The following is a 14,266-nucleotide window of genomic DNA, read 5'->3' on the forward strand; positions in this document are numbered from 1 at the left end:
TGAAGCTGTGAGGGATGACGGCAGTGTTAGCAGTGGCAATTTGTTTTCCATAGGAGCGTCTTTGAGTCCAACAGCCACAAGGCCCAGAGTAATAACACAAGACACATCCCTGACTATTTATTCACATTGTTTATGATTTAGAGCAGGCATAGTAAGAGGAGTCCCTGATGCTCAGAGCATGCAGGGAACACGAAGGGTGTGACAAACTGCATCCCATGTTACCACCTCTGAATAGTTCAAAATGTCCAGGTTGTAAATCATGGTTTGATGATTTTGTCTGGAATTATAGGACAATGTTTTGGAGAATGCAATGAGTCTGAGCCTCATATTTCCCAGGCAGGGGATTGAAAGAGGGTCGGGTCTGTATAACTGCATGGACAACTGCTGCCCCCTGGAGGAGAGGAAGAACATAACTTTTCCTTTATAATTTAGGAATCCTTAATGATTTTGTCAGTCAATAATCCACATAAATAAATACTTAGATAATACTTCCTTTTACCAAATTAATTGATATTTACCAGGCAAAATACATGTGAAGTTGCTAAGTGCTAGTAATTACAGCTGTCACAAAAATCTATGGGATTACTCATTTAATGGAACTGCTTTGTAGTTGTCACAGGTTTCAAGTTCAAGTTTCTTTTATTAGCACACGCTAGGCTGGTGGAATTAATTTTCAGTACAGGTCGTAATAGCAGTAGCAATACACCACATACATCAGTGAAACCATTGCCTTTAAAGTGCCATAATAAGAACACAAAAACAAACGGAAATGTAAAATAAGAACTTGTAATGGCATAATTACACTTTTCATCGTCACTGCCCACATACTTCCATGCGTCTTTCACGTTGGTATCATGTTAAGCAATACATTCACCAGTGGGCAGTAGAGGGTCAAATGTATGAGTGTGTGTGGTTTTGCTGCGTTTCATGCGTATCCGTAAGCTTTCAGATGACGGACAGAAAACGCACGAAATGAACGCAGAGTACGGACAGAAGGCAGAGTATAATTGGGCCTTTCTCAAGAGGGAATTAGACCAGACCTTCTCAGAAACACCTTTTCTATTACGAATACTTTATTTATCTGTATGAATTAAGGGCTAGAGCGTATATCTTAAATCAGTCACTTGTTATAAGACAAATTTAAAACAAAGAAAAAACAAATTCCCCATATGTAATCTTCTAACCATATCCCTAACAAAAGTGATTCTGATTAGGATCTTGCATGGAAGTATTATACTTATGTATTATCTTACTGTATGTGTCCTTGTGTGGCAAAACCCACTCAGCTGGTCAGCCTACAGCAAGTCAATTTCAAACTATGAATTATTTGAATCAATGAATGAAAAAATTATTTCGAACATCTACAAAAAAAAGAAATCTATAGATAGATACATATACACATAAAGCAAATGTGGTGAGCATCTTGCCATCTTCACAGACGACGCCCCCTTTGTGCTGACAATGTAAAATAAAGAAGGAAGTAGGCCAGCACACTAGAATGTCCTCGTTTAATGGTCATCTGGTACAGACAGAACAATGAACGCGTTTCAGCTTAAAGCCTTCATCAGCGTTGTGCTGCGTGAGGCAGAAATGACAAATACATTCAAGGTGGAAATGCGTTCAATAATTCAATAAAGGGTTAACCAGTATAGGTGTGTGACCACACATGTATTCTATGTATTCTCATAGAATACATACTTTTACCACAGAAAATGCATCTAAAAATAAAGGCCCAGTCAGAAATGCTAAGATAAAGATAAAAACAAAACAAAAAATGAACAGACCAACAGGTGTGTTTAAAAAAGAAGTATAAACAGGAAATGAAAATAAAGATAAAAATTCTTCACTTCGATCCACATATGGTTGTGAGGCGATTCTGTCAAGGAGAAAAACCAAATATGAGAATAAAGGCAAAACTGTATTTTTTCACCCACGACACATTGATGTCACAAATCAAATATGTGTCCTCTGTGTTGACGCTAGTCAAATGTTGATATACAGTATTGATCAAAATACCTGCAGCAGCCGAAGGCTCCTCAGGGAGTTCTCATCCAGTGCTGACAGATCAGCCGTGTCCATCTCACTGGACAGCAGCTGGATGAACTGGATCAACACAAAATAACACAAATTGAGTTAAGACTAAGATTGTGAAATTATCATCTAATCCAGTGGTTCTCAACCTGGGGATCGTGGCTCAAAAAGGTTGAGAACCACTGATCTCATCTACCTGCAAATCTACCTGCGACCACTCAGGGTCCAAAATTTACTTTTTTCTCCACCAGCCAAATGGCTAGCTAGTGAATGTTCAACTTTTACCAGACACTCAAATTGATTACCGTTGTAATTTTGGGCCGGTGAGTGAAGCAAATCTACCAGCCATTTTCATATTTGACCAGCATTTGGCTGGTGGTTGGTGCTAATTTTGGACCTTGCTGCCACTGCAGCAGATTAACCAGCCTATTCTAAAAGTTTCTTTTCATTAGTCAATAGGCTTATAGTCCACCTGGAATACATAGCGGTCACATTCAAGCATGAACACTGGCCTGCCCATACTGTAACTGCACACAGAAATAACACTAGTGTGCGATCCTCAATTTCAGAGAATGATAGCAGCTGTACCGTATTACATTATAATCCTGAGAAATTAAAGTCAACCCCCACACCACCAGCTGCTCCATATCGTCGTAGACATTCCCACTCTTTCTAGCAACTGTTTAACAGAGTATCATCACATTTTGCAATGAAGATTCAGAATTGCATGCAAAAAATGATATATTCTAATCCCAAACCCCTGTCCTTAAAGATCCCAATTTCTTTGCTACTACTAGTGAGAGGAGGGTCTGTGGACAGCGCACTACGGTGTGGTGTGTTTGGCTGTTCGAAGCTTGATGAACAAAACTTTGGTCAAAAATGCAAGACAGCGTTATTTGGTTCATTTGAAATTCAAGGTCTTTTTAAGCCCTTTGTTAAAAAAGGGCTATTTTCAAGGTATTATAGTACTTAATCTACCCCCCCCCCCCCCCCAAAAAAATGCAAGCAATTTAAGGACCTTGTCTGAACCCTGTTTCTCGATAATCTGTCAGCGTAAATAAGAATCTGTCCTTTACTGACCTGCTTGCTTAACATAAAACTGAGTGAAATTAGTATCTAAAAGGATCCAGAACAGTCATCTCACCTCTCCGTTGCCGACAGGGACTTGGATGAGCATGTCCTCGTTGATCATGGTCAAGGTCAAGGCGTTTATGGGCGAGCCGTTGATAGACATGCTGTATATTTTCTCTTGGTTGCGGGGGACTCTCAAATTAGGGGTCTTGGGAAGCCTGAGGAAAAGAAGCAGAGAATGGTGAGCAGCGTTATATCCACCTCACTGCACAAATGCACAATGTCCCCCATGTAAAGAAGGAACACACAACCTAAATCTCCCCAAGAACATCGAAAAGTAAATAAGACCCATTACATCATTTCAAATGAGTGAGGAGAAAATGTTTCCAGTGCAGTCACATTTACACAGATAAACATGCCAATTCCAACTGTGCCATGAAAGCAAAGGAGCCATTGTTTTAAAGACCAACTTAAAAGATTCAACAATAGATCTGTGGCTTTAGAGGTTTCAAAGAATTGCGATCACATTAACGGCCAACTTGCTGTACTACCGGGGGTGGCGTGGGCAATTATTTTTCGTGGGGGGCCACATGAGAAACCCACATTTGTTGTCAGGGGCCTTTTTTGCCATGCCGTAACCTCTAACCACTAGATTAAATTATAGAAAATGTCCTGTGCACTTATTGTGGAAGAAGTAAACTCATGACACGCAAGCATTTCAAAATAAAAGCTAATTTAGGTCATCTCATTTTATTTTTCTTCATAAGTAAAATGGTCTGGTTTGTCTTAGACCAGGGGTGTCAAATGGCCCGCGGCGGGCCCGGGGGCCAGAAGCGACTCGCCAAAGGGTCTAATCCAGCTTGCAGGATGACTTTGCAAAGTGTGAAAATTGCATGGAGAAATCCTCCAATACAATTTTTCAAGCGCAGGATTTGACACCTAAAATTGATGCACTTGTGAGGGCTAAGAGGTACCAGGCAGGTTCCAGAAGCAAGTTACCATTATGAAGTACTGGTAGCCTATTCATGTTTTCCGTATTCATCACTAAATGGTAAATTATTTTCATTAACCTTGATTGAATCCACCTTATTTCTAGCTGCCATGATGCCTTAAGGCTTACGTGAAATATGGGTGCTTCTTCCGGTGTAATCCTCCCAGCCACCTCCCACTGTTACGTTGCCGACACGGACACAACATAGCCCGTCTGTAAACAATGTTTCAAAGCTGCAGGCGAAGGGAGCAAATCATGTCCAGCTTGGCCCATAAATATCCCGACTTGTTCAAAGAGCAACAGGTTAGTGGAAGTGATAGATAATATTATTACATTTAAGTCGTCAAACGAGTGTTATTTTTTGTGACAAGCAACTTTTTTTTCCAGTGTCGGAGTTTGACGAGAAAATGCGCTGAGTACGAGCGCCGCAGACCCTCTGCCAACAAGTAACGTTAACAACCAGCTGCAACGTTCTAGACCGGACCTTGCACCCAGAATCGTTTTACAGCGGGGCATTCAAAATAAGGTGGATATACAGAAGAATTGCACAGTTACCGTCAATTGGAATGCACAGTTCCAGAGTCAATTTGTTATGTTGACATACCTCAGTTCAGACTACAGCAAATGTATAAAATGGTCTATCTGAAGGCATTTATTTGTTTCTGACTCTGGGAAAGTGGGGAAAACTGTCAAATTCCCCCAAACTACTGCCTCTGTGAACTCTGAATCTCTTTCACCAAATCACACACATTGAGGCTATGCTATCTATGTGATGTCCTTTTGATAACTAATGTAATATTTTTTCACTTCCATTCACTGAGCCTCCCCTGAAACTCTCTGGAGCCCCCCTGGGGAGGCCCGCCTCCCACTTTGAAAACCTACGTCATATAGACAAGTTTTCTGGGCACTTCCGGTTTGCTTCCGGACTCGGCCGCGATATGTCTGTCTCTTCCGGTGTTTGTGAATACAGAGAAGCGTAACATACTAGCGTAGTAGCCATAGCGACCGCCGAAAAAATGCAAACTTGGCATCATTCTCCGAGTCTCCTGTCTAACGAAAGAGTGTCTATCCCACACCCGTTGACAGTGGACACATGGAAAGATAATATGCATGTGTAAATGGCCGAACATAACTACAGGCAGGATTTTGAGGTATTTTGAGGAATCAATGGCAGTGGACGGCAACGCGATGAACAATCTCAAAAGCTCCGAAGCGTACCAATCTCCACAGCAAAAAAGTAGGTTGTGTGCTCATCTACAAACAGACATCCCTTGCTAGGCCAGTCCTTTTTTTAATCGAGATCATGCAACAAGTAGCCTACTTCAGCCGAGGCCAGCAAGACGGCAGGAAAGAAACAGAAGCGTGCCTGCCGCCGTCGAAAGCGAAAGAGACGCGACGTAGCGGAGGTAAAAAGCCTTTTTACCTACGTCAGGCGAATTAATCAATCAATCAATCAATGGCTCGCGCTTGTTGCCCAACGCTCGTATGACGAGGAGATGAATCAAAATGCTTACCACAAATAAAGCCACATGGGAGGCGAGAACGAGTGCAGGAGAGCTGACGCAGGTGCCAGGTGTGGAGTGGGAGAGATTAAGGTGCGTAGCCTATTGCTGGAGATTCAAGTTGTTGGCCAGTCTGCAACTGACACTGTCGCACTTATTACTTTTAGCTAATGCTACATTGTTTTTTCATCAAGGCAATGTCCAGAAGATATGGGTTCATGAGTGTCTGCAAATGTAGATAGATAGGCTATTGGAGCATGCATGCATCTTGTCTGTTTCAATAACGAAAGCATTCTTACAGAGAACGACGTGCCGACCAATTAAATATTCTTGCTGCGAAATCGGCCTCTTAATGACAACACTGGAATAAATATGATCGACTATAGAGGCTATAAAGAATACACTATAGAGAAATAAATTGATTCGGTAGAAGGAATACAGTCGAGTGCAGGGACAAAGCCGTTTGGTAGCGGGCTGATGCTCAAAACACTGTCGATCCCACCACTCGTTCAGGCGTTTCTGTGTATTGTGACAGCCATGCACTGCACAATGTGTTCCAGAATAACCCATTGTTAATAACGTCTGCTAATGTTAGTGTAGCTGATGTTAGCGATCGTTGTAAAAAAGTTTGGATATTTCGGCTGCTGCCTTCTGATGTGCTCGCTGCTGTGGACACAATGTGGACTTAACCGGAAGCCGGGGACATATAAGGCTGCTATGGCGCCACCCTAGGCCAGCGCGGGGAAACTTGTCTATACCAAAGACACAAGAGAGGAAAAGATCCAACACTGGGGAGTCCAGCTGTCTCTGGACGGAGCACTGCTTGCTGCTTGTTAGGAGAGTAGACAGTTTGTATTTCACTCTTGTCACTACTCACCCCCTGTGCATGCATGGATCACTTTTCTGGAAAGTGCCCATACCAACACCATCAGAATTTCATTTTGGCAAACAGGGTGAATATGCTCCATCTCAGTTAGTGGGAATGGGACACTCATCTCTATTGCAGAAGACTAGTAGTACACCTAGTATTTCTACATGGAAATCTGGCCGAGCGCAGCTGTTACTATCAGGTTTACCTTGGGTCGAATCTTGGGGTGACGAGGGGAGTGGGACCGATCAAACATGAGTCCAGACGTGATGTGGCAGGCGTGAACAAAGGCTTCCTGTTGGATCTGGGTCTGAATCCAGACAGAGGAGTGTTAGCATAGAAAGTCTGTACTGTAGGCACAAGTGCAAGTCTGTACTGTAGGTCAAAGTCTGTACTGTAGGTCCAAGTCTGTAGCGTAGGTCCAAGTCTGTACTGTAGGTACAAGTCTGTACCTACAGACTAACCCTAACAAAAAACCTAACCCTAACCCTAAAAAAAATCTGTACTGTAGGTACAAGTGCAAGTCTGTACTGTAGGTCCAAGTCTGTAATGTAGGCCCAAGTCTGTACCATAGGTACAAGTCTTTACTGTAGGTACAAGTGCAAGTCTGTACCGTAGGTCCTAGTCTGTACCGTAGGTACAAGTCTGTACGTGTAGGTACAAGTGCAAGTCTGTACCGTAGGTCCTAGTCTGTACCGTAGGTACAAGTCTGTACCGTAGGTCCAAGTCTGTACGTGTAGGTACAAGTGCAAGTCTGTACCGTAGGTACAAGTCTGTACCGTAGGTCCAAGTCTGTACGTGTAGGTACAAGTGCAAGTCTGTACCGTAGGTACAAGTCTGTACCGTAGGTCCAAGTCTGTACGTGTAGGTACAAGTGCAAGTCTGTACCGTAGGTACAAGTCTGTACCGTAGGTCCAAGTCTGTACGTGTAGGTACAAGTGCAAGTCTGTACCGTAGGTACAAGTCTGGACCGTAGGTACAAGCCTGTACATGTAGGTACAAGTACAAGTCTGTACCATAGGTACAAGCCTGTACCGTAGGTACAAGTCTGTACCGTAGGTCCAAGTCTGTACGTGTAGGTACAAGTGCAAGTCTGTACCGTAGGTCCTAGTCTGTACCGTAGGTACAAGTCTGTACCGTAGGTCCAAGTCTGTACGTGTAGGTACAAGTGCAAGTCTGTACAGTAGGTACAAGTCTGTACCGTAGGTCCAAGTCTGTACGTGTAGGTACAAGTGCAAGTCTGTACCGTAGGTCCTAGTCTGTACCGTAGGTACAAGTCTGTACCGTAGGTCCAAGTCTGTACGTGTAGGTACAAGTGCAAGTCTGTACCGTAGGTCCTAGTCTGTACCGTAGGTACAGGTCTGTACCGTAGGTCCAAGTCTGTACGTGTAGGTACAAGTGCAAGTCTGTACCGTAGGTACAAGTCTGTACCGTAGGTCCAAATCTGTACATGTAGGTACAAGTGCAAGTCTGTACCGTAGGTCCTAGTCTGTACCGTAGGTCCTAGTCTGTCCCGTAGGGTCCAAGTCTGTACTGTAGGGTCCAAGTCTGTCCCGTAGGGTCCACGTCTGTCCCGTAGGGTCCAAGTCTGTACTGTAGGGTCCAAGTCTGTACCGTAGGTCCAAGTCTGTACTGTAGCTGTAGGTACAAGGCATTCACACAGATATAGATGCAAATGAAAACAAGGGCCAATCAGATCAGTCAGCTGGTTCACATCCAGCTTCCTTGCTAGAAATGTGATTAAGAGGAAATAAATGAATTAAATAAATTACAATAGTATCGGCAATTCGTCTATCTTCTTATCATTGGGAGCATTGCATCTACAAAGATGGGACATCAAAAATAGAACAAAACAACAACCCAACCCACTAATAAAAATTAATAGGTTAACGCCCAAAATTGCCTCCAACCTGTACATGTTAAAGATATACAGTAAATGACTTACGTTCTTCCGACAGAGGTGTTCTGCTTGCTGACTGACAGAGCCGCTGCCTTAGCTCTTTTTGCTGTGGATGGTGGCTTCTTTGAAGTTTTCCCCTGAATGAAGAAGTTACAGCAGTTATACAGCTGCAAAATTACAGCAAGAGGACATCAACTACCTGCAAATGGGTGGGTTTCCATCCACCTGTTTTTATGCAAATTTTCAATTTGCGCATAAAAAACACCTGTTTGGAAATGGTGGAAAATGGGGGGGGTATTGACTAATAACAAATATAGCATAAAAGTTTTTATGCTTGGAGTGGAAAAATTAGTGTATTGATAAAAGGTAAATGCAACCAAGTGCAGGAAATAGATTAAGTGAATCTTCTTAACCAAACTCCATTCAAAAACAAGAAGTATGTTGCCTTGCTTACTGGCAAAAGCTAACCGGCTTATGAATAGGTTATGCCTGGTAATCCATTTTGTGGTGTATTTTATAACCAATAAACTTTAAAATTAATAGATGTTTTTCATAAATCTTGGTCGCTGCCTGAGAGACGGCACATATCGAGTACACCGTTAATCAGTAGAGGCAGACCGCACAACTGGTTGCGCCCTCATTAACAACTCCTAATATGCGCATAACAGTGGTGGATGGAAAGGTGCATCATTTCGCATTTTCTTTTGCCGATTTTCTGAAAATATGGTTTAAAATTTGCGAGACATTTGGATCGAAACCCAACTAATGTTAGGCAAGTGGGGTTCTTGAACTATGTTTTGCTTCTGTAATGGTGTGTTAATTGAAAGCTGCAATACCTTCTTCACTGTCACTGGGTTCTCGTTCTGGCTGTTATCATCTTCTGAACTTGCAGGCTTTTTCTTTGATGCTGTGAAATGGAGACAAAATCAACAGGATTAGATTACATCCCTTCTTTTAATCCCACTTCCATCTTCTGCCTAAACGTTTGCCATTTAAAGTTCTGTACCTTTTGCAGATTTCTTGGCTGGATATTAAAACAATTGTCATGTATGCGATAGTGAGTGAGTGACTGGGCAATATTACTGTAAACAAGCCTGTACTGCATAGGCTGACATTATATGAATTACGTATTCATAAAACTACTAGTCATAGATTTACAGTTTGGTTCAACAGGACATAGGTGCTACAAGGCAGTGTATAGAGCCAATGCATTGAGTGCATAGTCTTAGAGGCAGATCAAGATTCTTTTTTTACAGTCCATCAAGTGAGAAGGTGTTCACTAAAGAACTGTGGATTTGGCCTTTTTTTAAGATTGAGAGTGACTCCCCGACCAAGGAGCCACAGAAGAGAAGAGTCTGGCTAGAGACTAGGGGTGGGACAAAATATCGATACTCACGGTATCGCGATATTTCCACTTGCGATACGTTAACGATACACTGGCACCAAGTATCGATATGTTATTAATTAAAATATGCAGGATTTTTAAACTGATTCCCCCACAGCCATTTTGATAAACAGAGTCCTAGGGTTGTCAAACATATTCATACTTAATAGGTGCTTACTCGATAGGCTACTAAACATTTTTAAACGGATACAATACTCATTTTCTACAGTATCAAGTTTATCGATACCAGCAGCGCTCCCTCTGCCTCCTCCACACACACAGACACAGCACTGCAGCTGTTAGCTACATTAGCTAATCCCACTACTGCTGCTGTAACCACTTCACCAACACCGGGCTCAAAACGCCAGTGAGTGACCAAATGTTTCACTTGTTAACCAGTCGGAGTGACGCTCTTTCCACTAACATATTGGCTTTGAAATCTGTTGATACATGGACCCTGCTTGTAGATTGCAGCTAAATTTAACGTTAAACGCATTGCCTGTAGAGGTACCCGGATGTAGCAGACAAAGAGTATTGAAGACAAGAGACGAAGCGTGTGGGGAACAATCCAGTCGTCAGTTCTTATCGATTTAAGTTATTTGGTGCAGAATTGTCGAAGTTGCGATTTATAACTGAATCCTGGACATGCAGAGCTGCTGTTTGGGCTGTCTTGGGCTACACTCTGAGCATACTGGGGGCAGCAGCTCAGCTTGAGGGAGGCTTTGGAGGGAATTGTAGCCTACATGAAACATGAAAGCTGGAACATCCACACCCCCCACTAACTACTTAAAAATATATTGTGAATATATGCCATTGTTCTCTTGTTTTAATAAAAAAAAAAAATACTCTTAATGTGTAACTTTTCCTCCGTGGTATCGAAAATGGTATGAGTGAGTGAGTGAACTCTGAGTGAGTTCATGTCAATTCTGCTAATAAATACATAATACCTGCTTCTTGTCTTTTAGGGGTATTTTTGTTCTCTTCCGTTACACAGATATCATGATGTATCGTAGGTTAAATTTCTTCCAATATATCGATTATCGCAGAATCGCTGTATCGTGACCATATCGTATCGTGAGTTAAGGTCCTTACACATCAAGAGCGATGCGAATATACGGCACAAAATTGCGATGCGAGTTTTGACCCACCTGTCAATCACAGCCACAGATGTGTACACGTCGGAAGCGAATTTCTGAAAAATCGACCATGGTTCGAAAAAATAAACACCGCAATAACGCTGGGCGAAACTTCGCCGTTGGTATGCACGGTTGCATTGACTGATATAGGTTCGGAAAATATTATTGACGTGCGAATTAATCGCATGAAAAAAACGTGCTCGGTGTGTAAGGACCTTAACTCCGCGATTCCCACCCCTACTAGAGACAAGGGCTCCATATAGTCGAGCGAGGCAGACCTCCGCAGATCGCGCGCACACTCCGCACTCAGCTCTGTAGTCTACTTTGTGTGCAGTACTGCGGTTTCACTCTCAAATGACCATATATCACCAAACTTGTTTTTCCTGAATAGGCGTTTCAATTCTCAACCCTGATAGCCAACTTGGTGCTGATCTCTCAAGTAACACAGCACATTTACTTGAAATGACTAAAAATGAACGGTTACAAATAATCAAAGCTTTACCACATGGGTCAAGAAGTGTGGTGTTATGGTGGCAGCACCAGAGCGTAGACCTGAATGAAGGAGTTCAGGTAGGTAGGAGCCATTTTGGTTGCTGGTTTGTAGGCCAGCATCAAGGACTTAAAACTTGATGCGGGCAGCGTCTGGGAGCCAGTGGAGGGATAGGAACAGTGGAGTGACATGCGCTCTTTTGGAGTGGTTGAAGACCAGGTCTGAGCGTACATGCCGGGAAGCGGGAGTCCTACCATTAAGGAGTTACAGTCGTCAAGGCGTCATATAGAAGTGCCTGTACTGGAGTAGTGCTGCATGCTCAGACAGCCAGGTAGGCTGTGAGTTTTCTGACGTTGTCCAGGGCAAATCAGCATGACCGAGCAACAGAAGCCACATGCTCCTTAAAGATTAAACATGCTAACCTTTATGACATAGATGTATCGGGACCGAACAACATGTTTCCTACTTTCTGAATTTTGTTTAATTTGCATACTTTTTAAAAACAGGAAAAGCAAGGTTCCTACCTGCAACTTTATTGATAAATGTGTAAGTTGTTAATTTAAGAAAACTTGGAAGGGAAACAAAAAAGCTAGTGCTAACATACCTTTCTTGACCGATTTAGTATGGTCCTCCGCCAGGACATTGTCAACCTTCACAAGTTCCTCTCCTCTCTGTTAACAAACAGACAAGACAGACAGACACGCAAAATGACATCACAGCAAGTGAGTGATTTTCTGACAAGGAAGAGATGAGTGTTTGATTATAAGTATATCTAAAACTATCAAAATGTTATGGAAGCGACTGAACGTTTAACACAACACAGACTGTGCTCGCACGAGCCACAGAGAATCTGAACCCAGTGGCGTAGGTGTGATCCATGGCACATGATATTAGTTATAATGAGACAGATTATCAACTCACCTTTGAGTTGTCAATGTCCACTTCAGGTGACTTGAGTTTCTCTGACCCTAAAGAGAGAGGAAGGGTAGACACTTTACACTTAAGCTGTTGCCTAACAGACACAACCCAAATGCTCCTCCTCCTAAATTTACAAAAACCTACACAGTACTTCCTAAATCCCAACAGAAGACCATTTTGAATTGGGAACCTGCAGCATTATCAATAAACATCATTAATTAGTTTAATGCAGAGTTGACCGATTTTCACATATATATATATTTTTCCATCAACAACAAATTAGATTCCAAGTAAGTAGGATGTTATCAGGTGGCCATTAAAGGAACCATTTAAATCAGAATATTTCTCTCTCCTGTAACTGGATTCTACTCATTTAAGCCTGCCTCCTAGATTGTGTATTGCCAAGGACGTAGCAGTAGAATTAAAATGGAACTGTTCCATTATACTGAGTCACATCATCAGCTCATAAGACTAATATGGGGTTATATGTCAACTTACTGCTATATTCCAACCAGTTCATGGTCCTGACAGCCTTGGGGAGTTTAATGATGGCCATGTTGTAGATGGTGTCAGCACTTTTCAGCAGATGGTATAGGTTCTCCTTCACTTGACCAAATCTAGTCTTCACTATGGAAAAAAACAAGTGTTAGTAGTAGTAGATTTGTATTGATGACACTGAAACACCAGTTCTATGTTGAATGTACCCGTAGGGGGCAGGAAACTATGCAAGACAGGAAGTTTGTGTTCACTGCCAGTGGCCAGAGGCTGCTTCCCAGTACAAACCAAACCAAAGTAGCATGTGTGTAATCTAACGTTAAATAGCGTTAGCTATGTTGCTTATACTTTAGACTGAGATAAATCCACCCATTGACCACAATTCCAATACAGGTTAAAGTCAGGCTAGTTAGTTACGCTCGCTGTCGAAATCCTCTAGCATGGCTTCCAGCTTGACCATCCTGGGGTTGTTTTTACGTTGCTTGGTTGTCCTTTTCCTCGGAGCCATGTTTCGTCTGAATGGATGGATAGATAAAGTGAAATCAATTTGGTGACACAAAACAATATTATGACGTGTATTACTTATTTAATTAAACTGTGATTGCTTTCTGCGATATAACGTTAAGCGAAATAGGCAAAAATGCGACTGATAACCTGGGCTAGCAAGCTAACGTTAATGCTACGAGTGCTAACGACCGTTACGATGACTAGCGTTATAACGTTTGTTTGGCTAGGTGACTGATTTGTTTTGTTGTCGATTTCACTCATCCAAACAACAGTTAAAAAGCAACACACCGTGTAGACATTTTTCACATTTTGTATAGATTGGTTTACCTGAAAATGTCCTTCGCTAACTCGGAAACACGAGAGCTCGGCGCCCTCCGACAAAGCAGGATTTCAAAATCTCCGCGCAGGGAGGAGCCACGGTGCCAACGTCACGTCACACAAAATGTATCTCGATTTATCACGTCGCAGAACGTCAATGTTTACATCAGGAGACCGGAAATTTGATAGGAAAAAAAGTGTGTGGTTTGCAGCAACAATGATAAAGTGAGGCCAAAGACAAATTTCCACATTGTGGACAACAATACATTGAATTGAATTAAACTAAACACTTCCAATTATAACACTGTTTAGTTTATATTGTATGAAATATAGTTATATTAAACATTTGATTATAATTCAGGGATTTAAACTCATGGAGAGTGAAAAAGTTGACAGATAGCTAGGGAGACTGAAACTACTCAGAAAGTATGGTAGGCTATCAAAAGGTGACTGCCACCCAAAGGTGACTAGTTTGCATGCCTGATAATTTAATGTATTTTTAAGGATGATCATACACAATCACCGACTTTAAGATAGTGAATATACAAGGATGTTCTTTCTCCATTATCAATATTTCATTGAAGTTGAAAGAAAGGAAGAGCTCCTTGGTCTGTCAGAAAGTGAAGGATAATCTTTTAATTTAGTCTCATCTACT

At 42.0% G+C, this 14,266-nt stretch overlaps 1 protein-coding gene across 2 annotated transcripts; it reads right to left on the reverse strand.

The window, feature by feature from the left end:
* Positions 1-730: 730 nt before the first annotated feature.
* Positions 731-13,711, reverse strand: cdca8 (cell division cycle associated 8). 2 transcript variants are annotated; one of them, XM_083659787.1, is made up of 11 exons: positions 13,621-13,711; positions 13,204-13,301; positions 12,790-12,918; positions 12,295-12,341; positions 11,978-12,044; positions 9,200-9,270; positions 8,409-8,500; positions 6,672-6,758; positions 3,176-3,320; positions 2,017-2,103; positions 731-1,876 (listed from the first exon to the last, which is right to left on the reverse strand). In XM_083659787.1, exons 2-11 carry the CDS (start codon positions 13,292-13,294, stop codon positions 1,844-1,846), a joined length of 849 nt encoding a protein of 282 aa, XP_083515913.1. In that variant the 5' UTR covers positions 13,295-13,301; positions 13,621-13,711; the 3' UTR covers positions 731-1,843. The 2 variants fall into 2 exon arrangements, with proteins under 2 accessions (XP_083515913.1, XP_083515912.1); XM_083659786.1 differs by having other exon boundaries at positions 6,672-6,773.
* Positions 13,712-14,266: the final 555 nt, after the last annotated feature.

Source organism: Poromitra crassiceps (genome assembly GCF_964638095.1).
Source record: "Poromitra crassiceps genome assembly, chromosome: 23".
In the NCBI taxonomy this organism is placed as follows: Eukaryota; Metazoa; Chordata; class Actinopteri; order Beryciformes; family Melamphaidae; genus Poromitra; species Poromitra crassiceps.